General features: G+C 37.6%; 1 protein-coding gene across 6 annotated transcripts; it reads right to left on the bottom strand.

The window, feature by feature from the left end:
• Positions 1-670: 670 nt before the first annotated feature.
• On the bottom strand, positions 671-25380 carry LOC108053075 (inhibin beta chain). 6 transcript variants are annotated; one of them, XM_017135647.2, is made up of 7 exons: positions 25202-25380; positions 25003-25134; positions 21494-22680; positions 4792-5763; positions 1940-2196; positions 1249-1882; positions 671-1189 (listed from the first exon to the last, which is right to left on the bottom strand). In XM_017135647.2, the coding sequence occupies exons 3-6, from the start codon at positions 22536-22538 to the stop codon at positions 1250-1252; spliced, it is 2907 nt and encodes a 968-aa protein (XP_016991136.1). In that variant the 5' UTR covers positions 22539-22680; positions 25003-25134; positions 25202-25380; the 3' UTR covers positions 671-1189; position 1249. The 6 variants fall into 6 exon arrangements, with proteins under 6 accessions (XP_016991136.1, XP_016991135.1, XP_016991137.1 ...); XM_017135646.2 differs by lacking the exon at positions 25003-25134; XM_017135648.2 differs by lacking the exon at positions 25202-25380 and having other exon boundaries at positions 25003-25180.
• Positions 25381-25812: the final 432 nt, after the last annotated feature.

Genomic DNA, 25812 nt, shown 5'->3' with positions numbered 1-25812 from the left:
AGATGGTAAAGATGCCGAAAATATCGACATATTTGTTTTTATACCCTTGCAGAGGGTATTATAATTTTGGTCAAAAGTGTGCAACGCAGTGAAGGAGACATCTCCGACCCTATAAAGTATATATATTCTTGATCAGGATCACCTCCTGAGTTGATATAGCCATGTCCGTCTGTCCGTCTGTCTGTCCGTCTGTCCGTCTGTCTGTTTCTACGCAAACTAGTCTCTCAGTTTTAAAGTTATCGAGTTCAAACTTTGCACACACCCTTCTTTCCTTTGCACGCAGTATATATGTCAGAACGGCCGGGATCGGCCGACTATATCCTATAGCTGCCATATAACTGATTGATCGGAAATGCCATAATTTTGGTGTTTGTAAAGTTAGGAAGTATGGATTTTCTATGGCTTTTATTTTTGGCCAATCAATCCGACCTATCAAATTTCATAAGGATCGGCCGACTATATCCTATAGCTGCCATATAACTGAACGATCGGAAATGCCATAACTTTGGTGTTCTTAAAGTTAGGAAGTTGGGATATTTTATAAGTATTAAGAATGCATCATATGAATAATTTTGGAGAATATAATATATACAGTATTCTGCAAGGGTATATCAAATTCGGCTCCGCCCGAAGTTAGCTTTCCTTTCTTGTTATTACTTCATTTGAATCCTTACATTTTATGGATAGACCAACGCTTTATTTAACTGTAATTTGAAATAAATTTGTATGCTCTTCGACATTAGGTTTCAAAATAATCAAACTAAACATTTTATTATATTGTAAGTTGTGAAAACCTACTATTTTATGTTAGTTCTTAGTGCATATATATATTAAAGTTATTTTTGAGTGTTTATAAATTTATTAAAAGCGGATTTTACCTTATTCAAATATATTTTAGTGTTAGTTTCATGATTCTTAAAGTTTTACATTTCATTTAATTTAGGCACTTTCACAATTTTGGGTTTGTTCGTAAATATACAAATATTGTCATCAGCCTATCTTAAAGTTTAATACAATAAGTCTAATCTATGTTAATAACACATAATTTTCATATCGATTCAATAAAATGTAATAGAACATATTTCTTATATTAAAACACTTCCGTTTTGACTTTGCAGATAACCGAGGATATCTATGTATATATTTACCGGACGGAAAATAGGAAATGTAAAGGCAGATATCGAGCAAGCTGTGGAAAAGAATGTATTTAAAAATAATTTATTGAATTAAGATACGAGTATAACTTACGCTAAGGGCATCCACACTCATCAACAACCATTTTTGGCAAGTCTCTTTTAATGATTCCATCATCTCCATAGTATATTAATGACATACTAGAGAATTTTATTGGGGCGCAACAGGGTCGCATGCCATTCAAGAGGCCCATTTTTCGATACTCCTCTATAAAATGAGCATGAAATGTTTGGAAAGTGTCGGGTGTCCGAAACGACCCTGTGCAATCGCCTCTACAATAGTTGGCAAAGTATCCTCTGGGTGCAATAATCCAGTCATCCCAACCAAGTGCCTTAAATGATACATAGAATGACTCTTTGCAGCATTGTCCACTCAAAGCACCGCCACAATCTACAGCTCGTCTTCGTACACGTCTTGTCCGTGCTGATTCCGTATGAAGTACGAGAAATGGTCGATTGGGATTAGGGCTTAAGTAGTCCGATGAGTTATCTCTAAGTTTTGAAGTTTGGAATAGGTGCAGTGAGTAGCGACCACCGCATCCAGTGCAATCAATCAGTAGTCGCAGTTTCTCATTATTGTTATGGCCATACCACTCACGGATTGTTTCGGTCAGATCAAATTTTTGCCATCCTAGATGTTTGGTGTTAACTTCAAAAGAAGCACGAAATAGGATAGCCTTGTCTAGTCCCTAATAAAAAAATGTGTTAAAATCTTAAGAATTAGAGCAAAATAATCGTAATAATACCTTTTCCGTAATATTAATCGCTGTTGATAATTGAAATACCCAGATTTTAATTCTGTGATGAGGTTTATTTGCCCTCCATTTTCGTTTAATATTAAGCAAATGCTCTTCCTGCAAATTTTTTGCTCTTTCGATCCAGAAACTGTGTGGCTTGTCGATCCGTATGTGAATCTGAGCGCTGCGTATGGATAGTTTTTGGTTAGGAACACGGCGATTTTGTGGCGCAAATTCAAGTATTCGGTATTGTCGATATTGTGTTCCTTGAAATAAGATATATTATGATGGTTGAATATTATTAGATAATGGACCAAATTTAAGCTCTTGATGTGGAATCATAAATTATACAATCGAAGAAAAATGTCCGTGATTTATAAAAATCTGAATTGATATAGAAGTAAATATAAATTTGTCTGAATTAAAAAATGTAGATTTTCGAACTTATTCAAAATCATAGATCATTTTCGTTGGTTTGTAAATTCTTGTCTAGAATAACATGGTATTGTTTTTTTAAAAAAATTAATTATATCCTAAATGTTAGTAATTGAAAATCAAAAACTGAGTTATCTGAAAAATAGAAAAACAGGATAGAAAAAAAAATAATTTATCGGTGAGATTTATAATTTGTATTTTTACCTAATAAGTATTGGCATAAGATTGGGAAAAACTTTTTTGGCAGTAAGCAAATATTTTATTGTTATAACACCTGGAAGCTTATTAAATACTTTTAAAAGTTAAGTACAGTTAAGCCGACTTAGAGCCGGTTTCCCGTCGCACTGCCAAATTTCTCGGACATTTGGTATACTCAAACGCCAAAGTGAGCACGAGACCCATACTCCCTGTAAAGTACTCGACAAAATTATTCTATTCATGAGACAGAAAGAAGATTCAATCAATCAAAGCAACCCTTTGCTTGAGCTTCAATAGTTTAACTGAAGATAGAATCGTTTTTATCTTTGTCGAAACGTCGAACAAGACTTATCTGGTTGTCCAAATCCCTGTCAATGTCAGCTCTCACATTGACGTTGGGGACAAAAAAAATATTTTGTTCATATTTGTGCAGATCGAATTCAAGTTAATCAATTGAAAGGGTCTTTCACTTCATCAGACCTGACTATGTTGAATTAGGGTATGTTTTAATTTTTCGGTCTTTCCTATCGCACCTATTTAACAAAGTCGTAAGAATTTTTGCAACCGATTTGTGCAAAGATTGACAATTTTTACGCGAAATCGAATATTTAACATTGAGTCGATTTTTCATAAACATAGCTGAATTTTTCTTTTTGAATGAATCCCAAATTTTTTTCTTGGGACTATGTAAAAATAAAAAATTAATACAGAAAGTAAGAGAAGGAAAACAATATAAGGAATAATAAAACTACGTATTAATAAATGAAAAAATACTATGTTTAGGATTCCAAAATCCAAAAATGACAAAGGAATAATTAATATTGCCAAAACTAGGAAATATACTAAGAACTTAAACTCAGAAATTAGAAGCATTTCTGTTTTCTGTCAACAATAAAAATGGCTCTCACTAGTGGAATAATTTTTATGTATTGGGTTGCCCATCAACTTAAAAAGAAGGTGCGGTTTTATTTTGGTACAATTTTATTAAAAACCGTTTATTTCTTTGAAAAATATAACACAAGATTGCTTATTCTTTACTACGCATCGTTTATAAAAACGAATTCCAATCAGTTTTAAATTGCTGTTTATTATATAAATTTACGCTAATTTAGATTTTCTAAAAATTAGAATGTTTCCAATTATTGTATTCCATGTTAATATTTCTTACCTTTAATTTGTTTATTTTGCAAGTGTGTGTTTTCTAATTTGCATAGAAATCGTTTTTTTTAATCATATGTTCCAACTAAATTCTCAACGAATATGTTTGATTTGTCTGTGTTTTGCTGATAAAAGCTAATTATTTATATTTAAATATTATGGAATGACGGTTTTAATTAAATTAAAATCGGACAACAACATCATATAGCTGCCATAGAAACGGTGGCAAAATGTGTTCAATTTGTAATATCTGCAAGGGTATATAAACTTCGGCGTGTCGAAGTTTGTTTCCTGTCTTGTTTTTTGTAATTTTCGTAACTGTAGAAAAATGATATTTCTTTTCCGGGCAAACTGGAATTTGGATTTTTTGTACAAATTTGAGTTATGCTTTATATATTCACTTCTTTATTAATCGTAGTTTATCGTATCTTTTAACTCACCTTTAAATCATTTTATCTTAAAGTAGTTTCTAAATATGAATATTTCATACGTTTTCTTATTTCAATATCTTAATATAGTTTGAGTAAATACGTATCCCTATATTTCCTTATGCGAATCAAGAATGTTTAGTAATAACAACTTGGACAAAACTAAATTGAGAGAGATAGATTTAAACGGAGCGACTAATTTCTTGTCGACGCTGATTAAGAGCAGGGTTAGGCAAATAAAAAAGTCAAATCAAATTAGTATTAATTTGAGGCAAAACGAAGTTTTAGAAAAACCGCATTTAAAGTTTAAAAATAAAAAAAATTTGCAATTAATAAAACCACAAAACATATTTTGGATTCGTTATTTGTGGCGAAAAGCCGAGTGAACAAATTAATTAAAATAAAACATATACATTAATAATATTTCATTTAGCTTTAATTTGAACCATAAAGTTTTGTGGTCGGATAATTTTTGGAAGCTTTGATTTTGGGAAAAATGTATTTAAAATTCTATTTCATACACCTCATATATCTTAAAAAATGATGTTAGATATCGAAATATTCTTTCTCTTACACATTCTTTATGGGTTAAAAGAGTTTTATTGTTGCTACGTTGTCCCTTTCCCACCGATACCGACTTACCTTCTTCTGCAAATGTAATTATTTCTTGAGTATTTCCAAAGAAGTCTTCATGATCAATATTTTCCTGGTCATGAACAACCGGTTCAAAATGTCTCTTCTGTTTTTGATCTTCAATATTTTGGACCATTGGATGATATCCAATGCCAGAGATACTTCCAAGGTACTGGCCTTTATCATGAGTCTGAACACTGTAATCGGTAAAATAATCATGAGCCTTACGCCGGATGTCATCATTTATGCCGATATTGACACTACTATCACTACTTTGATTTATATCTAACAGATATGTAGATTTTCTAAACGCATTCGCATTCATTGGTTTGCCCTGCATGACATTATCTTTCCTGCTGTGTCCATTCTGCATCTTGCCAAAACTGCTAGGGCGGCTTTTGAGTTGCGTCGCGGACTCAGACTCAATCCGAGAAATCATTTTTAACTGCCGTTTTTCTGGCCATCCTTTCAAAAATACATTCTTTCCTTCGCCATTTTGTATTTGATGCCCTTTTCGCCCTGCAGGACGATTTCTCAATACTTTTTTATACACATTGCCTCTACTCGAGTTCAAAGTATAGTCGAGCGGTAATCGATATTGATGTTGATTGGCTTCTCGCTCGATACTCGGATAAGAACGTCCGCCACGGTCATTGAACGTATGTATTTCTGGTAGGGCTAACGTCCGTGGAATGGAATTTTGTTGATCTAAGTCATTTCTACTGCTCTCAAATGCATTGTTGATAATCATCTGGCCACCATCCGCACGATATATTGTTTCCCAAATAAATTGCTTAGGTAGGGGATGGGATACATTTGGCTTGTGGCTAAGACCAAGCTTCGTCAAAATTTGCCGTTTTATTGACTCTAAACGAACTTGATCGCTCGGCGCATTGTTGTTATGGGGTTTATTTGTTTTTTTGTAGAAATAATTGTTGTTTTGGTATTTGTTGTAGATGTTGTAGTCTGTATGTGGATTATCTGTGTAAATGTGATAATTGTAAAGTGTTATGTAAGTTTCATTAGATTTATTGTTCTTCTGTATTGTATGGGGAGTATTCATGTTTTGGATTCAGTATTATGAAAAGCGATACTATACTAAAGAAGTTTGCTAAGTTATCTGAGTTTTTATACCCTTTCAGAAGGTGTTACAATTTCAGTCAACAGTTTGCAACGCATTGAAGAAGACATTTCCGACCCTATAAAGTATATATATTCTTGATCAGAGTCGATCTACCCATGCCCCTATGAAGCCTTAAAGCTATCTGCTTCAAACTTTCCCTAAAGTTGTCTTTCTAAAAAAAAAAAAAAATTTTTATTTTTATTTTGCTGCTTATCTATTTATCAAAATATTCCTTATTCCTGAAATATAGTAATTTTGTACTATATCAGAATAACGGTCAAAGTCGGACAACAATATCATACAGCTGCCATAAAAACGATGGCAAACTGCAGCGCAAAATCGATATAACGACATTGTTTTTAGTAAACATAAACATCGGCTTGCCGAAGTTTGCTTCCTTTCTTGTTTTTTTTTATTTTCTGTCTAATTTTTCCAATTAAAATTTTTTAAATATGTTCAATTAACTCTATAACACCCGAGATGCTCGGAAAGGTAATGGCAAACGCAGAAAAAAGGTGTCATTTTATAATTGCTAAGAAGAGTGGCCACTTAATTGATGTTGTTTTCAAAAGCTAGTCCAGAAAAATTGGACGGAACCAAACTGAATAAAAAAATACGTCACTCATAGAAATCCGTTGTTTTTCTCAAGGATGTTCAATTTTTACATTCCGCCTTTAAAGGTGGAGCACCCTGTATGATGGAATTTATGTCCTTCATGAAAACGACCATGAAAACACTAGTTCAAAACCAGAACATGGTGTTACATTTGCTTGCAGCTAAGCAGCCCAAATAATTTACGAATAACCATGAAATAACACAGTTCCTGAAAGAAAATCATATCGACATTATGTAAACTGCCCGCCTCGCTTAACAATTTCTGAAGCACAATTCATGGATTTTTAAAACTTCACAGAACCAGGAGACTATAATGCCAAACATACCCACTGGGGATCACGACTCGTGACTCTTAAAAGAAGGCAATTATATAATGCAATTATAAATCGGAGCAACAAAATGGACTATGTTTCCCCAGGTAGCCGCACATACTGGCCGGCAGACCCCAGAAAAGTCCCGGACTTAATAGATTTTGAGGTTACAAAAAACATTCCACGCAATATAATAAGCGCCAAATCGTTTTCAGACCATTCGCCTTTGCGAATAACTCTTCTTTAAAGCCCAGAACCTACAAATCATCTCCAGAGACTGATATCGCACAGAACAAACTGGTTAAAATATAAAAAGTATGAAAGTTTCCACATCGAACTAACCCCGCAGCTTAACATCGAAGCGGACATCGAAAGATCCACTGATGCTCTTGAAGATGTACTCGTGGCAGCAGCCACTATTTCAACACCACAATTGAAGGACGTGCAAACTAACCATTTCAAAACTAATCTGCAATTGGAACAGCTTGTACTGGAAAAAACCAACAGATTGCCATTTTCAATACAACGTCTTAAGGAAGCAACTCGCACACTAAACCGAGCCCTGACGAAAGACGCTGAAAATGCACAACTGCGGTACATCGGAAAACTTTCGCCAACCAGTACAAAACATGTGGAGGGCTCACTCCGATAGAAAACCCATCAGGTAGCTGAGCCCGCAGCGATGAAGATAGAGCCGAAACTTTTGCTTCACATCTCAGAAGCGTTTTCCAGCCGAACCCTGCCACTGGTCCATTTCTCCTACCACAAATCGAATCTTTACCAACCAAAAGGAGATCGTAAAAGTCATCGGGGATCTGAAATCAAAAAAGCCTCCGGGCGGTGACCTAATAACACCAAAAATGATAATTGAACAAGCTTCCGATCGAGTCTGGCTCGACGGCCTCATGCATAAGATCAAAACACACTTGCCTACATACGCTCATAAACTACTTGAGTCGTATCTCAACAACAGAGTCTTCGCATTAAGGTGCAACACAACACCATTTGACGACTACCTTATTGAAGCTGGAGTTTCGCAAGGAACCGCACTTAGGCCTACTCTGTGCGCTGAGCGACAATATAACTAGCCAATCTCCTCATCGTAGTTGAGATGTGACTATCTGATTGGCGAATTAAAAACAAACACAAAAATTGACGTCCACTTCGACAGACTATTAACCTGGAGAAGACACATCGAATGCAAGAAACTACATCCTGCTCTACAACTCTACTCCCAAGCCTATCTGGACATTGACATCATACAGCACGCAGAATCGAAAATCCTGAGAACTATCACTGGGGCCCCATGGTATATTCGCAACCAAAATTAGATTACTATAATACTATTATTGTTAGTATCTAAAAGGAGAAAATTCAATAAATAAATAGAAAAGCAAAGAAAAAAAAAAAAATTAGTAATTGCTTATAATTTGTGTGTAAAGAGGCGCTACATAAGAATACAAAAATCTGTTATTTTGCAGCCATTATAAAAATTTTGTAGAACAGACACATTAACTATGATGCCTTTTTCCACAGAACTGCAAAAGGTTTAACTTCGGGGACTTTTAATGTAGATGTTGGTGGTATATTAAATGTATGTTATAACAAAAACGAGGACGGAAGATAACTTCGGCAAGCCGAAGTTTTAATACCCTTGCAGACAGTCGGCCGATCCCGGCCGTTCCGACTAATATACTACGTGCAAAGGAACGAAGGGTGTGTGCAAAGTTTCAATTCGATATCTTTAAAACTGAGAGACTAGTTTGCGTAGAAACAGACAGACGGACAGACGGACATGCTTATATTAACTCAGGACGCGATCCTGATCAAGAATATATATACTTTATAAGGTCGGAAATGTCTCCTTTACTGCGTTGCACACTTTTGACCAAAATTATAATACCCTCTGCAAGGGTATAAAAAGGGATATTTTCACAGCCTTTAACAATCATTCCTATGGAAGCGTCTGATCAGCAAGCGCTTTTACCCTGATCAAGAAATGCGTAAATAAGTAAGACTTGGAAAAATTGATGACAATAGCTTATAAACTGCGCGAAATATCCTGAAAAACATCAAATTTGGACTGATTTAACCATATTATTCCTATGGAAGCTTTAGGATGTAGACGTCTGATCGGTACGCCCATATATCATGATCAAGGTATGCATAAAAAAATAAGATTTGGAAAGATTTATGTCAATAGCTCGTATACTGCTCGAAATATTCTGAAAAGTATAAAATTTTAAGCGATTTCACCTTATTGTTTCTATGTGAGCTATAGGATATAGACGTCCGATCGGCACGCGCTTTTACCCTGATCAAGGTATGCATAAAAAAATAAGATTTGGAAAGACGCATGTCAATAGATTTTAGACTGTGCGAAATATCTTCCATTCTTGAAAGTTATATCCCATTGTTCCTATGGGAGCTCCAGGATATAGATAGGCGTGCAAAGGAACGACACCCTTCGGTCCTTTGCGCGCCTGCAAGTTTCAATTCGATATCTTTAAAACTGAGAGACTAGTTCGCGTAGAAACAGACAGACGCACAGACGGACATGCTTATATCAACTCAGGACGCGATCCTGATCAAGAATATAAATACTTTATAGAGTTGAATATGTCTTCTTCAATATTTTGTTTACAGTAAACGATAAAGCGATACAAAATACTGCTCAATCAGCAAATCGACCCTTCAACAAGAAAGGAAGCAATCTTCGGCAAGCCAAGGTTTATATACCCTTGCAGTTAGTAAAAATCGACTACATTTAAATTTGTATGCCTATATTACTAAAATCAAATGCGCTGCATTTTGCCATCATTTCTATGGCAGCTGTATGATATTGTCGTCCGATTTTGACAAAACTAAAACTGTAATTCTGATATAACATAGTAAATAATTACTATATCTCTAAGGAATATTTTGATAAATAAAAAACAGCAAAATACAATTTTTTAATATAGATGTCAGATTTTAGTTTAATTAATGCCGTAATTTCATAATATTTAAATATTACCAAATCCTAAGGAACAACACAAACAAATTAAAAACAACAAAGTTATAATTTTTACATTTTTTCCGATTGTTCCTATGGGAGCTTATGATATAGTCGATATACACGATCCGGCTGGTTCCGACTTATATACTACCTGCAATAGAAAGACAACTTTTGGGAAAGTTTCAAGCAGATAGCTTTAAAACTGAGGTACTAGTTTGCTTAGGAACGAACGGACGGACAGACGGACATGGCTGGATCGACTCTTCTGGTAATGCTGATCAAGAATATATATACTTTATAGGGTCGGAGATGTCTCCTTTACTGCGTTGCACACTTTTGATTGAAATTATAATACCCTCTAGCTGCCATAGAAACGTTGGCCAAATGCAGCGCAAAATCGACATAGCTTCATTGTTTTTAGTAATATAGGAATATAAATCGAAATGTAGTCGTTATGTAATAACTACAAGGATATATAAACTTCGGCTTGCCGAAGTTAGCTTCCTTTCTTGTTTAGTTTGAAGTAGATTGGGACAGAAAAGTTAAGACGACTGTTAAGAACACCAAAAGTCATACTTGATGAACAATAAAGATCTCAGAGAGAGGCAAAGCTCTCTCTTCTCTTTTTTCTATCCCTCTCTGCCTAAGAACGTTTTGTTTCCTTTTTCTGTATGCACATGCGTACCCCTCTCTGCAGATCCGTTCATCACCTTTTAATCGATGAACAATCACCAAAAATTCATCACTGCTGATGATTAACTGATGAAATTTCAAACAAAATAGTGATGAATTTAACATTGGCATGCCCTGGAGTTATTCAGTGAAAAATTCATCACATTTTAATCAGTAATTCATCACTTTTTAGGGAGGGTACAGAGGGTATTATAATTTCAGTCAAAAGTTTGCAACGCAGTGAAAGAGACATTTCCGACCCTATAAAGTATATATATTGTTGATCAGCATCACCAGGAGGGTCGATCTAGCCATGTACGTCCGTCCGTCTACGCAAACTAGTACCTCAGTTTTAAAGCTATCTGCTGGAAACTTTCCCAAAAGTTGTCTTTCTATTGCAGGTAGTATATAAGTCGGGCGACTATATCATATAGCTCCCATAGGAACAATCGGAAAAAACAATTCAAAACAAGAAAGGAAAGCTAACTTCGGGCGGAGCCGAAGTTGATATACCCTTGCAGAATACTCTGTAAATTATATTCTCCAAAATGATTCACATGATGCATTCTTAATACTCATAAAAAATCCAAACTTCCTAACTTTAAAAACACCAAAGTTATGGCATTTCCAATCGTTCAGTTATATGGCAGCTATAGGATATAGTCGGCCGATCCTTATGAAATTTGGTAGGTGGGTTTGATTGGCCAACAATAAAACCCATAGAAAATCCCAACTTCCTAACTTAACAAACACCAAAGTTACGGCATATCCGATTAATCAGTTATATGGCGGCTATAGGATATAGTCCTCCGATCCTTATGAAATTTGGTAGGTCGGATTGATTGGCCAACTATAAAACCCATAGAAAATCCCAGCTTCCTAACTTTACAAACATCAAAGTTATGGCATTTCCGATCAATCAGTTATATGGCAGCTATAGGATATAGTCGGCCCATCCTTATGAAATTTGGTAGGTCGGATTGATTGGCCAAATTTAAAACCCATAGAAAATTCCAACTTCCTAACTTTACAAACACCAAAGTTATGGCATTTCCGATCAATCAGTTATATGGCAGCTATAGGATATAGTCGGCCGATCCCGTTCCGACATATATACTGCGTGCAAAGGAAAGAAGGGTGTGTGCAAAGTTTCAACTCGATAGCTTTAAAACTGAGAGACTAGTTTGCGTAGAAACAGACAGACGGACAGACGGACAGACGGACAGACGGACATGGCTATATCAACTCAGGAGGTGATCCTGATCAAGAATATATATACTTTATAGGGTCGGAGATGTCTCCTTCACTGCGTTGCACACTTTTGACCAAAATTATAATACCCTCTGCAAGGGTATAAAAATTATAACTTCGTTGTCTTACATTTTTATACCCGTTACTCGTAGAGTAAAAGGGTATATTGTATTCGTGCAAAAGTATGTAACAGGTAGAAGGAAGCGTTTCCGACCCTATAAAGTATATATATTCTTGTTCAGGATCACTAGCCGAGTCGATCTAGCCATGTCCGTCTGTCCGTCTCTCCGTCTGTCCGTCTGTCTGTCCGTATGAACGCTGAGATCTCGGAAACTATAAAAGCTAGAAGATTGGCATTTTGCATGTAGATTTTAGGAGTTCCTACGCAGCGCAAGTTTGTTTCAAAATGGTGCCACGCCCCCTCTGACGCCCACAAGCCACAAGCTGTGGCCACAGTTTTGATCATATTATGAAAATTTTAATTGATATGTATTTGTTTCGTCAATAAATATCGATTGGAATAATAAAAGTTTGCCACGCCCACTCTAACGCCCAAAAACCCATTAAACGCTTAAGCCTGGCTAGCGCCTACATTTCAGCCTTTCATGGCGCCATCTAACGGATGACTTTGGAACAGCTGGCCAGGGTGCTCAACAGAGTCAACGTTAATTCTCGATAATTTCTATTAAAGGAAATTGCGATGGTTTTCATTTGTCAATACCGAACTATATCCCAAGAACTATGCCAATCAAATCTAGTTAGCCAAATTGGAAATCTGAGTCAAACAATGGTGTATGTGTGTATGTATGTAAGCATATACATGTAAAGTTGGTATTATAAGTGGTACATTTAAATTAACAGTACGCTGAGATATTAAATAAATGATCAATGTTTACAGCAACGTTCTTAGCTTCTAATTTTAACTTGAGCAACTGAAGGCAACTTTAGGCAACTTTGACGACTTTTAAATGCGACCGCTTCTTACGACTTCCTTCTGCGAATGAATCTCCGTCGTAATTCCTTCTCCGGTTTCTCATTCAGCTGTTCTCTAGATCGCTGAATACCATTCACAACGAGGGAGTTGTATACTAGCTGTGCTCTTCTGCCTTAACCCTTTACACTCGGCCCTCCTGCTCATCTTCATCTGACCCAGATGAAACAAATTCGTCGTCGTTATCATATATGAACCGCCATAGTTTCATGTTGTCGCAGCTGGTGCTTGTGGAATTGGGTCCTTCTATTTGAGCTGCCTTGCGGACGTTGTACCGCCCGTTTTGCTTAACTTGAACGACTTCGTATGGTCCTAAGTATGGACTTGCTAGCTTTCTTCCTGCAACGAATTGAGTCCTCTTGATTGCGACGAGATCACCCAACCTATAGATGTGAGCTTGCTTCCGCCCCCTGTCGTAGTTTCGCTTGTATACTTGTTGAGCAGCTTCAATGTTTTTCTTTGCTTCTTGTCGCATTAAGTCTCGCTCAAGGTTGTATTGGGAAACAAACTCCTCGTTTAAAATCTCATGCAAACGCTCCTCTGCCTGGCTGTACATCTTTGTGCCAAATAAAAGCTCAAAGGGTGAAAGCTTTGTTGAGCAATGCACTTGTGAGTTTATGGCCTTTTGCACCTGAGGCACATACTTGAACCACTTGCTTGGTTCTTCAGTAGACATTTTGGCGATGACAGCGATAATCGATCGGTTAATCCGCTCGACTTGGCCGTTTCCACGAGCAACTCCAGTAGTTGAGCATACGTGATCCACTTTGTTGCTATTCAGCCACTCTTCAAACACACCAGATGTAAAGGCTGCTCCTCGATCGCTGACAACTCGTTTCGGAAACCCAAAAACATTCGACCATTCGGTAAATCTCCTGATGACTTCTTCGCATCCGGTCGTTTTCGTGGGGTAAAGCCAAACAAATTTTGCGAAGCCATCTACAATTGCCAGAATATATTTGTACTGCTTCGAAGTAGTGTCCATCGGCCCCAAGTGATCCACATGTAGCGTATGCAGTGGAACATCTCCTTTGGCTATGCAGTGGAGGAGACCTTCTTGCTTTCCCAACTTCTTACTGTAAATAATGCATTTAATACAGTTGGCAATAAAATTCGTTACCTTCCGCTCCAAATGAGGGATCCAAAACTGTTGCTTTACGGAATGAACGGTCTTCTGTACTGCAAAATGGCCGACTTCGTGTGACTCTCGAATTATTTCTTTCTCCATGGATTTCGGGACAACTATAAGGTCATTTCCATCGACTGTACGGTAGAGGATATCTCCTTTGATCTTGAAGTTTTGGTATGGACGTTCCTGGAGGATTACGAGAATCGCCTTGATGTACTCATCGTTCTGTTGTATGCTCTTAATACGGGCTGCTACTTCTGCTGTGACGATCCTGACTAACTGTGGATGCCGGCTCAAGTGATCCACGTACTTCATCTTTTCTCCTGGCTTGTGAACAACATCGCAGCTAAAATCCTGAAGATACATCACGTATGCTGCAACTTCGCGAGGAATATCGTCTTTTCTTGTAGTGTCTTTAAACGCTGAGCAATCCGTGACGAGTTTGAAGTGGATGCCCATGAGGTAATGTCGAAACTTCCTGAGCGCTAAATAAATCGCCTTTGCCTCGAGGATATAGCTGTGTCGCTCGGCCTCTGAAGCTGTCGTCTTCTTACTCCAGAAATACACAGGGTGCAGTTGTCCTTCAAACATCTGAAGTAAGACTGCCCCAAATCCATCCTTACAGGCATCCGTGTGTAGCTCAGTATGTGCTGTTCTGCAGTATATGTTTAGCACCGGTTCGTTGGTTAGAATCTTCTTAAGCTCCTGAAGTGACTGCAGCTCTGGACTTCCTATTTTGAATTCGACGTCCTTTCTTAGAAGATTGGTCAACGGTCGAGCAATATTTGCATAACCTGGAATAAATTTTCTAAAAAAAACTGTTAGTCCAAGGAATGACTGTACCGCTCTAATGTTTCTTGGAGTTTTAAATCTGTTTACTGCTGATGTTTTTTCTTCGCATGGCCATATACGTCCATTTTCCACGGTATGTCCCAAAAAGTGTATGCGGGATTGCATAAAGCTACATTTTTTCCATTTAATTTTTAGCCCAAACTGAACTGCTGTCTCCAATACACGTCTTGTTTTGCTCATACACTCGTCAGCAGTGGGTGCATATATAATTATATCATCCATATATAATTGCATTACGTCGTCATTGATCAAGTCTTGGAATATTTGATTCAGATATCTGATAAATGCAGCCGGAGAATTTTTGAAACCAAAAGGAGTTCTATTAAACTCGAACAATCCTTCTTTTGTTACAAAGGCAGTTAATGGTTTGCTTGCCTCTTCCACTGCAACGTGAAAAAAACCGTTCTCCAGATCGAGCGTAGAAAAAATGGAAGCCTCTTGTAATTTTTCCAGTACCTCTTCCATCAAGGGCACTGGAAAACGATCAGCCAATACCATACTATTTAGTTTTCTATAGTCAATACAAATTCGAAGCGTACCGTCTTTCTTTTTGACTACGACGACTCTGCTGGCTACGTTTGATGCTGACTTACGTATTATTCCTTGGGCCAACCATTCATCAACTTGCTTCTTTACTGCCTCTGCTTCGTTTACGGACAGACGAGATGGAGACTGATGAAATGGTTTTATTACGCCATCCGGAGTGATCCTCAGTTCGACTGGGCATTGCTTCAAAGTTACTGGTGGTATCTGCTGGACTTCTTCGATGAGTTTGGTCACTGATTCTACGTACGGGGGAGCAACAGTAAACAAGTTAGATGCTTCTACAATGTTATACACATCTGAGCCAAGGCTACTTGGTTCTTTCGGTTCAGCTCTTAGGCCCGTTAACTTAAAGCCATAGTCGTCGCAGCAAAATGAAAACTTCCTGGTAAAATCATGTCCTAGCAAAGCACCACAGTCGATCACGTTATCAGGCACGACCAAAAACTTTTGTTGTGTGAACAACTGGTCAGTAAGAACATCGGCTGTAAAGAATCCAATCGGTCTTGTTTTTTTCTGTCCCAGACCGCTTAGCAATGATACACTTTTATAAATTTCTATGTCTTCTATCTTTTCAGCAACATTCTTTGTCACCAGTGATACGTCCGATCCTGTATCGATTAGGCATTCAATGTCCACACCATTTATAGAGATCACCTTGCTGCGGCTTTGATCAACGACCTTGCGAACACTTTCTGTAACTAAAGGGCAATCTCGGGACATATGACCATTTTCATTGCACTTAAAGCATTTTGTCGGAGACTGGCAATCTTTGATTTTATGCTCTGCTGAACCACACTTGAAACAAAATTCTTTCTTTCGCTGGTCTTCTTTCGTTGATGCACCGCTCTTATTCCAGGAACTACGAGGCTTGTCGTCCAGCTGCTCTATGATGCCATACTGCTCTCTGAGTGATTTAAAAGTTTTGCACGAATAAAGAATAGCCTTGTACTCGTTCTTCATATCAACTAGTCCGTTTACAACGTACCGCAGAATCGCTGATTCCTCTACATTACCTGCTGCTGCAATCTGCCGTAGTTGTAATATGTATTCGTGAAATGTTTCGCTCTTTTGTTTCTTCCTGTTTTGTAGCTGGCGATGCACGTCCGCGCTGTTGGCGCTGCTAGCGAACTCATCAATAAGAACGCGTTTCAGCTCGTTGTAGTCACTCACACACACAGACTGTAAAAACAATTTAGCAGTGCCAGCCATCTTTCCTCTTGCTTGCACATACATCTGTTTAAATGTGAGCTCGTATGCGTCTGCATTTTGTTCAAAAATGTCGAACCACTGCTGAACTGCTTGACCGTCAAAATCGTTAACAACTTTTTCGAAATTATCATGTTGCGGTTTAACGTAAGTACTTGTGTTCTCGTCAATTTGAATTTTTAAAGAGAGCAACTGAAGTATACCATCCATTTGCTTTTTCATCTCAGCAACATCCATTCGACTGTTTTCCTCACCCATTGTCTCGTTCTGATCCTCTTCCACCTCTTTTAGATCTTGATTTTCTTGCTTCTTTTTTGCTGGCGTTCGACGCGTCATTTATGATTGAATGGTGAGACTTGTCTTTGAATTTCACAACTTGGCTACTTAGTGTTTTTTCTTATTCTGCGTAACTCTTTTAATTTCTTTCACTTATTTGGTTATCTCAGACCCGGTGCGAGCCCCCAAATGTAAAGTTGGTATTATAAGTGGTATATTTAAATTAACAGTACGCTGAGATATTAAATAAATGATCAATGTTTACAGCAACGTTCTTAGCTTCTAATTTTAACTTGAGCAACTGAAGGCAACTTTAGGCAACTTTGACGACTTTTAAATGCGACCGCTTCTTACGACTTCCTTCTGCGAATGAATCTCCGTCGTAATTCCTTCTCCGGTTTCTCATTCAGCTGTTCTCTAGATCGCTGAATACCATTCACAACGAGGGAGTTGTATACTAGCTGTGCTCTTCTGCCTTAACCCTTTACATACATATGTATGTATTTACATTGTACACAGTAGCAATTGCCCGGCTAAGATAACTCCTTTCAAAGAAAGCTATTCGCTATACCCGTTACTCGTGTTGTGTAAACATTTAGACTATAATATACATAATACTATTTAAGAATGTATGTGTTTAGCCAATATAAGTATGTATGTTTAATATTTCTAGTCAATTTATTGCACTCAAAAACATAAACATAAACACAGCTGCTGGTGCAGGACAAAAGCTGCCTGCGCTAAAGCAGCGCAGTGCTCGTGCTGTAAAGCTGGCGGCACTAAGAGATCGCCAAATTCAAATTGATAATTTAAACTTTTTGTCTTTTTTTCCTGTGGTCACTACAATTCACATTATGTTAAAAAAAAAAAACAAAAAAAAACACAAGAAGGCATATTTATACACATATTTGTTTAGCTGAGTAACGGGTATCTAATAGTCGAGGCACTCGACTATAGCGTTCTCTCTTGTTTTTGTTGTTCTTTGCGATTTGGTAATATTTAAATATTAAATTATTTAAATTAAAATTGGACATCAACATCAGAAAGCTGCCATGGAAAAATCGATATAGCTTCATTGTTTTTAGTAACATAGGAATAGAAATCGAAATGTAGTCAAGGATATATAAACTTCGGCTTGCCGAAGTTTGCTTCGTTTCTTTTTTTTTAATTTAAGGGAGTTCAAATTATTAATAAAAATTATTGCCACGAGACATATACACATCCTGAAATCCGCTGAAACTCTAACTAACTCTATATTTTTGCTCTAGTTCGTAGGAATTATCCTTAACTTGATAATACCATAACTCGACGCAGAGCGGACCCAGGTTAAGACTTTACACCGAGAACCAAGAGCGATGCTGAATAAAAGACCCAGACCCTGTCGGTATACATCATATACAACTGTTTTAGTAAGGCAGGTTCCTAAATTCAAAAGTTACGTAAAAAGTTCCCTAAGAACTATGCCAGTTACGTAAAACGGTTTGATTGGCTAGACATAAAGAGCCTTTATTTGATCAAGAAGCTTAGATCGCATTTGCACGCATTTGTAGACGAATCCGTTTTAGAACCTCCAATTGAACAATGTCGTTGCCAAAGAGGAATTCAGCACCAGATTAAAGAACTTTTCAATAAAATGAATTGACTAGTTTCCCTTAAATGAACGGATGCTTTGGTGTCCTAGATGCACAAAAGTACAAAAGTCTTTTAGCTTAACCTTTCGCCGAAGTGCGTAATACCCTTGCAGAGGGTCAAGAAGTCAAAAGTTTGCAACGCTGTGAAAGAAACATTTCCGATTCTTAATCAGTATCACCAGGAGAATCGATCCAGCCATGTCCGTCTGTCCGTCTGTCCGTTTCTACGCAAACTAGTACCTCAGTTTTAAAGCTATCTGCTTGAAACTTTCCCAAAAGTTGTCTTTCTATTGCAGGTAGTACGAGGGCAGTCCGATAAGTACTTAGCCTCACCGCCCGATGGCGTCACTATCGGAAGAGAAATTTACTATCGTGTAGTACATTCTCGTAGACGGTTGTCGAAATTTCAGCCGAATCGGACTCGTAGTTTTGTTTTGACTGCGTGTGGAATCGGACGTGTCCGCGGATTCTAGAAAAATGGAGAAAGAGCAATATCGGTCTGTGATTCGATTCTTGTTTTTGGAAGGGAAACCGCGCAGCGAAATCAAAGAGCGCTTGGATGCTGTATACGGTGACTCTTCTCCTTCGATGGCGACCGTCAAAAATTGGTTCAACGAGTTTGAACGTGGTCTCGTATTGGCAGACCGCCGATTGAAGATACGCGAGATAGCTGAGACAGTAGGAATGTCAATGGGTCACATCCTGTATGATATTTTGGGCATGAGAACAAACGCAACCGTGAGAACACTTCAGAGCAGTGTTTGATGCTGTTTAAGCGCAATCCGAAGGAGTTTCTGCGTCGTTTCGTGACCGTGGACAAAACATGGATCCACTGGTACACACCAGAGACCAAGGAACAGTCGAAACAGTGAAGACTGTCCCATCGGCCGGAAAGGTGATCAAAAGGTTTTTTGGGATTCACAAGGTGTGATCTACATCGACTACCTGGAGAAGGGCAAAACTGTCACAGGGCTGTACTACGTTGAATTATTGGGCCGATTCGCCGCCGAATTGCAGAAAACACGGCCCCATCTGGCGAAGAAAAAAGTGCTCTTCCATTAACGTAGCATTCAATAGGACTCGAAATCATATTATATTTTTAAATGCGCCAAAAAAATATATTTTTTGGATTTGAAATCTATAATCGATCGAATAACTTTTACAACGCTTTACAAAGTTATCCGCACTTGGGAACCGTAACTGTTTTCTGAGTTAAGCTTTAGTTCATCTCAAGGAACAAATAATTTAAGTTAATTCTTGAATAATTGTTGATCAAACTATTATAAGCATGAACCTTAAAGAGTATTATGTAGTGAATCTCTAAATAGACTCTCAATTTTCACTTGCTTGTGCCATCATTGTGCATCAATGTCCGAAATTAAAAAGTGTATTTATGACAGGCCGCAGGATCATATTATGATCCTTTTGACGAAAAGTAAAGAATTGGGTTCGATTCAAACAAGTTGCTTGCACTTCTGGTAAGGTTAGACACATGTATTTGTTTTAGCCCCGATCTTTTTTTCTATTTTCAACAACATTTTTGATATGGTACTAGTTTCTTAAGCCAAGTATTTAGGTATCCAAGTATCTGCTATATATACATATTCGAAATTATTACAAATGTAAATTAATGATATTGGCAAAATCAAAAACAAAATTAAATTCAAATATTTTAAATCATAAAATACTATCTCTGCTTGTTTCTAAGTATAACAGAATCAATAATTAGGTAAGGTGAAAGGTAAAAACATATAAATTTACCTAGGTAATGAAAAAATATCCCACGATTTTGAATTAAGTACGTTCATATAGGTAAAGGCATGCACATAAAGGTATACATGGTCGCCAACACGGTTTATCATTAAGATTTTTTTTAAAATTGTCTAGTTAAAAAAGAATTGTCTAGTTTTTAAGATTCTGCAACAAACTTAGGAGTAATACTTGAACATTAACTTAGACTTAACCATGACACGTCAAGGGAAAGTCCTAAGATAGCAGTTGTTCTTCCGTATTGTAGAGTAATAGTACCTCTTATAAAGCAGAAATACATGGACATCCCGATTCACATCGAGCACATCGACTGCGATAAGAAAGGGTATATCTTGTCTGCGCAACTAAGCCGCACAGTCAGGGGACCAAATTAGACTTCTGCATGAATGCACTCATTTGTAGCATAACAGATCTGTACAGTAGTGTAGTGTTCTTAAAAATACTGCACTCATTCTTTACTGTACAGTATACTCTATAGGCCAGAAGAAGATAGCACAACATTTTCAGTGTACTCACTTCGAGTGAGTACAGTATATGGTTGTAGTCTTCGTGAGTGAGTACAGCATTTGTCCTTTTTTAAACACGCTGTACAGCTTGTGTGTTGACTGTGTACAACTGTGCAGATGAGTGCAGTCAAAAATTGACACCACTGAAGACATGGTAAATAAAATAATGTTCCTTCATTCCAATATTAATAACTTAAATATAGATTCTTTAATAACATAAAATAATTGTTATAATTAGTTTTAATTAAAATATTAATAATTTCTAAATTCTTTATTTTATAATAAATACATTTGAAACGAAAATACAAATCAAATTTTTAATCGTATTCTTTCTATGACATACATACACACGAGATCTATATATGTGTGTATGTACTGCACACCAAAACACTGTACAGTGCGTTGACTACTGCACACCAATTTAGCTGTACTCATCAACAGCTGTACAACTATGGAATGAGTGAGAACACTGTCAACCAAAACAGACAATACTACCCTACTCACTCACACCCAAATATACTGTGCAGAAAAAAAAGTGAGCCCACTTCTAGACTAAGTGATTCATTTGTCGTTTTGGATGCATTAATGCAGAAGTCTAGACCAAATCACAACAAGCTCACAAAAAGAAGCACATCATGCACGAGATGACACAACAGTTTGCTGTATGCCATATATGGGTCTGGGTACTCTGTTAGATAGCTAACTCACAGAGATTAGGTCAAAGCCTAAGAATGTAGGTCATATAAATAAGCGCACACCTAGGGTGATATTTGATTTAAGATCTTAAGTTTTATAATGATATTAAGTTAAATCACAGAATAGTGGATAACTCACCTTTATCGTTGTAAATGTTGAGTTTGCCTTCTTCGTGGCACAGGGTACAGCCCTTGTGAGTCTCCAAATTGGAAGCATAGTAATTGCTGCTGCTGATTCCATTGCAGTTTATTAGTTTTACTTCAAACCAGACAAGCCCAATAAGAAGCCAGATGAGATTGGCCCTATTGCGCTTATTCTTTGAGCAGTTACGCATCGAATTTTGTGTCGATGACCAAGGCGATATTATTTCCCTTAACGGCGACACCAGAACACTTCTTTCTGTCTGACCCGTAAGATTACCTCCTGGTATCGCGTCATACTTTGCTCTGAATTTTGTCTCCAAAGACTGGCATGTGCCATCGCTAAGGCTTAGACTTTGCTGAAAGACGATTTTATTTTTCTGCACTTGTTGATCACTTCGAATATGTTTTTGTGACCTGCGTGGTACTTGCAGTCGTTTGTCGCTGACCGCATTCCTGTGCCTGCGCCGCCTGCGCCTGCGTCGACGACGCTTCCTTCGTTGTCGTTTGCGATTTTGACTATTGCAGAGCATTCTGCAGAGGCTGTTCGATTGCACCTGCTGGTCATTATTGACTTCGTACGAAGTGAACCCGTAAAAGAACTTCAGCTTCGCATCCGTGTTGCTGTTGGGAGTTTCGTTCGGCGCCGTAGGAACGGATACGTGCACTGCTCTGCCACTCGCACCGCTTCCGTCAGAAACATTGGACTGGCCAAGCACCGGAAAAATATCAAGTAGAATGCAGCTTGTCAGCAGAGTTGCCAACGCAGTGGCCCAGCGTGCAAGCACCAAAATGGCGCCCATTAGCTTGGACACGCTTGAAATGTCGGGGTCAGGAACTTTCTTGCGCGCCAGTGCCGGCTGGAGAAATGCTTTTCGGGAGCCATTGCTGCCGCAGCAGTTGAAGCTAGAGCAGCAGCAGCACTTAACAACCACCACACAGCATCCCTGGCGACAACAGATGCATTGGCAATTAAAGAAACATTTGTTGGCTTTAAAAGACGGCTCCGACTGCGATTGATGGGGGTCGAAGGCAAACCTCATGTTTGTTATTTGGCAAAAGGATAAAACTGGCAGTGTACCTTAGAAATGTAGTACGAGTGATGGCAGTGTTATATTTCTGGTATACAACTTCCAATCCATTGCAAATCTTTTTCATTGGGGCTGTGTATTTTCATTTTTGTCCCTGTGAAAAGAAAAATATTTTTTTAGTCGATTCTTAATTTGTTTTAAGAACGGATATTTTTAGGCAGTGAAACATGTAAAATGTAACTCCAACTTTGACTTTGGTTTCTAAATGTACTTATCCAAACCTCTTAAAACCTATTTTCGTTTCTCTGGCTTAGATCAAGTTTGGCTGTATTTGCTAGTTTATATACCCAAACAAATATAACCAACAACTAGTCAATATAATTATTGGACCAGTTTCTTGTGTTTTTAAATAACTGAAAATCGCATGCAAATACAACAATGAAGAGGCTATATATTGTCTACATTGAATATACATACATAAAATACCTGCAACTTGAAAAAAGAGAAAGACAGGCAAGCATACAGACCGTTGCAAACTTCTGACTAAAATTGTAATACCCTTTACAGCGGTATAATAAAAACAAAAAAGGAAAGCTATCTTCGGGCGGAGCCGAAGTTAATATACCCTTGCAGAATATTCTGTAAATTATATTCTCCAAAATTATAACCCATAGAAAATCCCAACTTCCTAACTTTACAAACACCAAAGTTATGGCATTTCCGATCAATCAGTAATATGGCCGTTCCGACTTATATACTGCGTGCAAAGGAAAGAAGGGTGTGTGCAAAGTTTCAATTCGATATCTTTATAACTGAGAGACTAGTTTGCGTAGAAACAGACAGACGGACATGCATATATCAACTCAGGACGCGATAATGATCAAGAATATATATACTTTATACGGTCGGAGATGTCTCCTTCATTGCGTTGCACACTTTTGCCCAAAATTTTAATACCCTCTGCAAGGGTATAAAAATAAACCATTTGGCGAGAAAGTGGTAACTTTCATTTTTTACGGGTTTTATATTTGTCCAATCAATCCGACCTACCAAATTTCATAAGGATCGGCCGACTATATCGTATAGCTGGCATATAACTGAACGATTGGAAATGCCATAACATTGGTGTTTTCAAAGTTAGGAAGTTGAGGTTTTTTATGGGTTTTATATTTGGACAACCGATCCGATTTTGGAGAATATATTTTACAGAATATTCTGCAAGGGTATATCAACTTCGGCTCCGCAGCTTTCCTTTCTTGTTAAATATGGTTTTATACTGCGATGTCTAAAAATTTATTTTTAGTTCAAACTCATCGCTCACAAAAACAGTGCTCTACCGTTAAACATGTGCGCGCCAGAGTTCCGGGTGACGAACGTTTCCTTCGATTTCTTAAATACTTTTGCACGAGTACAATATATTATTCTTACTTTTCAAGTACCGTGTTTAACAAATCAGAAATTTGTAATATGTATGTATTTTGCCTGGCCCGCTGTGTTTCGGGGTCATTGGTAGATGATGTAGATAACTTCCTTTTTTATACCCTTGCAGATGGTATTATAGTTTTGGTCAGAAGTTTGTAACGCAGTGAAGGAGTCGTTTCCGACCCCATAAAGTATATATTTTCTTAATCAGGATCAATAGGGGAGTCGATATAGCCATGTCCGTCTGTCCATCTGTCCGTCCGTCCGTCTGTCCGTATGTACCGTTTGCCAGCTAAGTTTAAAAGCTAGCACTCTGAAACTTTCACAGTCGTCCTAAAACATGTGTACGCAGAAGTTTGAAAAGCTCCCTGATAGGACGTCTATATCCTATAGCTCCCATAGGAACAATCGGATATACCTTGCAAGAATTGAAGATATTTCGCGCAGTGTAGAAGCTATTGACATGAATCTTTCCAAATCGTATTTTTTTATGCATACCGCAGTGTGCATTTCGCGCAGTGTAGAAGCTATTGACATGAATCTTTCCAAATCGTATTTTTTTATGCATACCTTGATCAGGGTAAAAGCGCGTGACGATCGGACATCTATATCCTATAGCTCCCATAAGAACAATAGTGTGAAATCGGGTAAAATTTAATGATTTTCAGTATATTTCGCGCAGTGTATAAGCTATTGACATACATTTTTAAAAAAAGCTCTTGACGATAGGACGTCTATATCTATATTATTATATGACATTTTTGCAGTATAAAATCTATGCAAATCTAATTTATTTACATATACCTTACTATTTTCGCTACCTTTTCAATTTTAGCAATTTCGTCAAAGTCTGCAAGGGTATTAAAACTTCGGCTTGCCGAAGTTAGCTTCCGTCCTCGTTTTAGTATAAAAGATATTGTGGGAATGCATCTTGGCGTCACAGCGGATGACTCAATCAAAATTAAATTAAAAGGATTTTCTTGAAATGCTATTGCGTTGACCTGCCACTAAGTATCGGGTGGCAGACCCACAAACGCCACTTCAAGGCACCCACCATCACTCCTTCAAAAGGCTCGTCTGCCCAACCAAAGCATACAAGTATAAGGCGACATTCAGTCAGGAGTCGAGACGAGACGTGACGAGACGAGACGAGACGAGACGACGCCAGACTGGCCACTTACAAGTTCTGCACCGGAAGGGGGAAATATAAGAGTTGTCCCACTGTAAAGTTTATGCTTCACAAAATGTATCACCTTTGTGCTTTCAGATGCGAAAATTATCTTCATTAATTTACTGTGGTCGTCCTCGAAAATCAATTTTATGGCTCACTATGTCGAAATTGTTCGGAATTTTCACATGATTTTTAATTTGATTTTCGTTTCAGCAACAAAACAAAATTTTGTGTCTGCGACGGTTGCTAAATGACATTGCATACTTTATGGGGCATGTGTACTGCCCTCTTAAAGCTTTATAAAAGCTTTTTGAATGATAAAAACATTTTAGCGTTGCCCCTTTGCTTGGTTTTTATGTGCGCAGGAGTAGAAAAAACAAATAGAAATTTTAGGTCTCAAAAAATATCGATGATTGCGATACCATCGATAAATATGGCCCGACCTAGCCTAGTGACAAGTCAAGAGCCGGCAGGTTTAAGCAATATACACACATGCTGATAATAATATGTACACAATAGGCACATGTAAACATTCAAGAATTCCTTTTTCCATGTTTTTAATTTAAAATGTGTTCTTGTTACTTAAATTATCCTTTCCAATAAAATAAACGTAATTATATTATTATATTATATTAGTATTATTATGTAAACAGCCAGGAAGTGCGGCCAGGACCCCATTATCTTCGTAATGAC

This window comes from Drosophila rhopaloa, unplaced genomic scaffold (genome assembly GCF_018152115.1).
Source record: "Drosophila rhopaloa isolate 14029-0021.01 unplaced genomic scaffold, ASM1815211v1 contig_203, whole genome shotgun sequence".
Lineage (NCBI taxonomy): Eukaryota > Metazoa > Arthropoda > Insecta > Diptera > Drosophilidae > Drosophila > Drosophila rhopaloa.
The sequence above is the reverse complement of the archived record's forward strand: the minus strand, read 5'-3'. Positions and strand labels throughout refer to the sequence as shown.

What these genes read in the sequence shown, in the direction of transcription:
- LOC108053075 (XM_017135647.2), bottom strand. Translation starts at nt 22,538, where the DNA reads ATGAGGTTTGCCTTCGACCCCCATCAATCGCAGTCGGAGCCGTCTTTT. An exon ending in CAACATTTACAACGATAAAG is followed by an intron (nt 5,764 to 21,493) that starts GTGAGTTATCCA and finishes ACATTTACACAG; the next exon opens with ATAATCCACATACAGACTAC. An exon ending in CGATTAATATTACGGAAAAG is followed by an intron (nt 1,883 to 1,939) that starts GTATTATTACGA and finishes TTTTTTTATTAG; the next exon opens with GGACTAGACAAGGCTATCCT.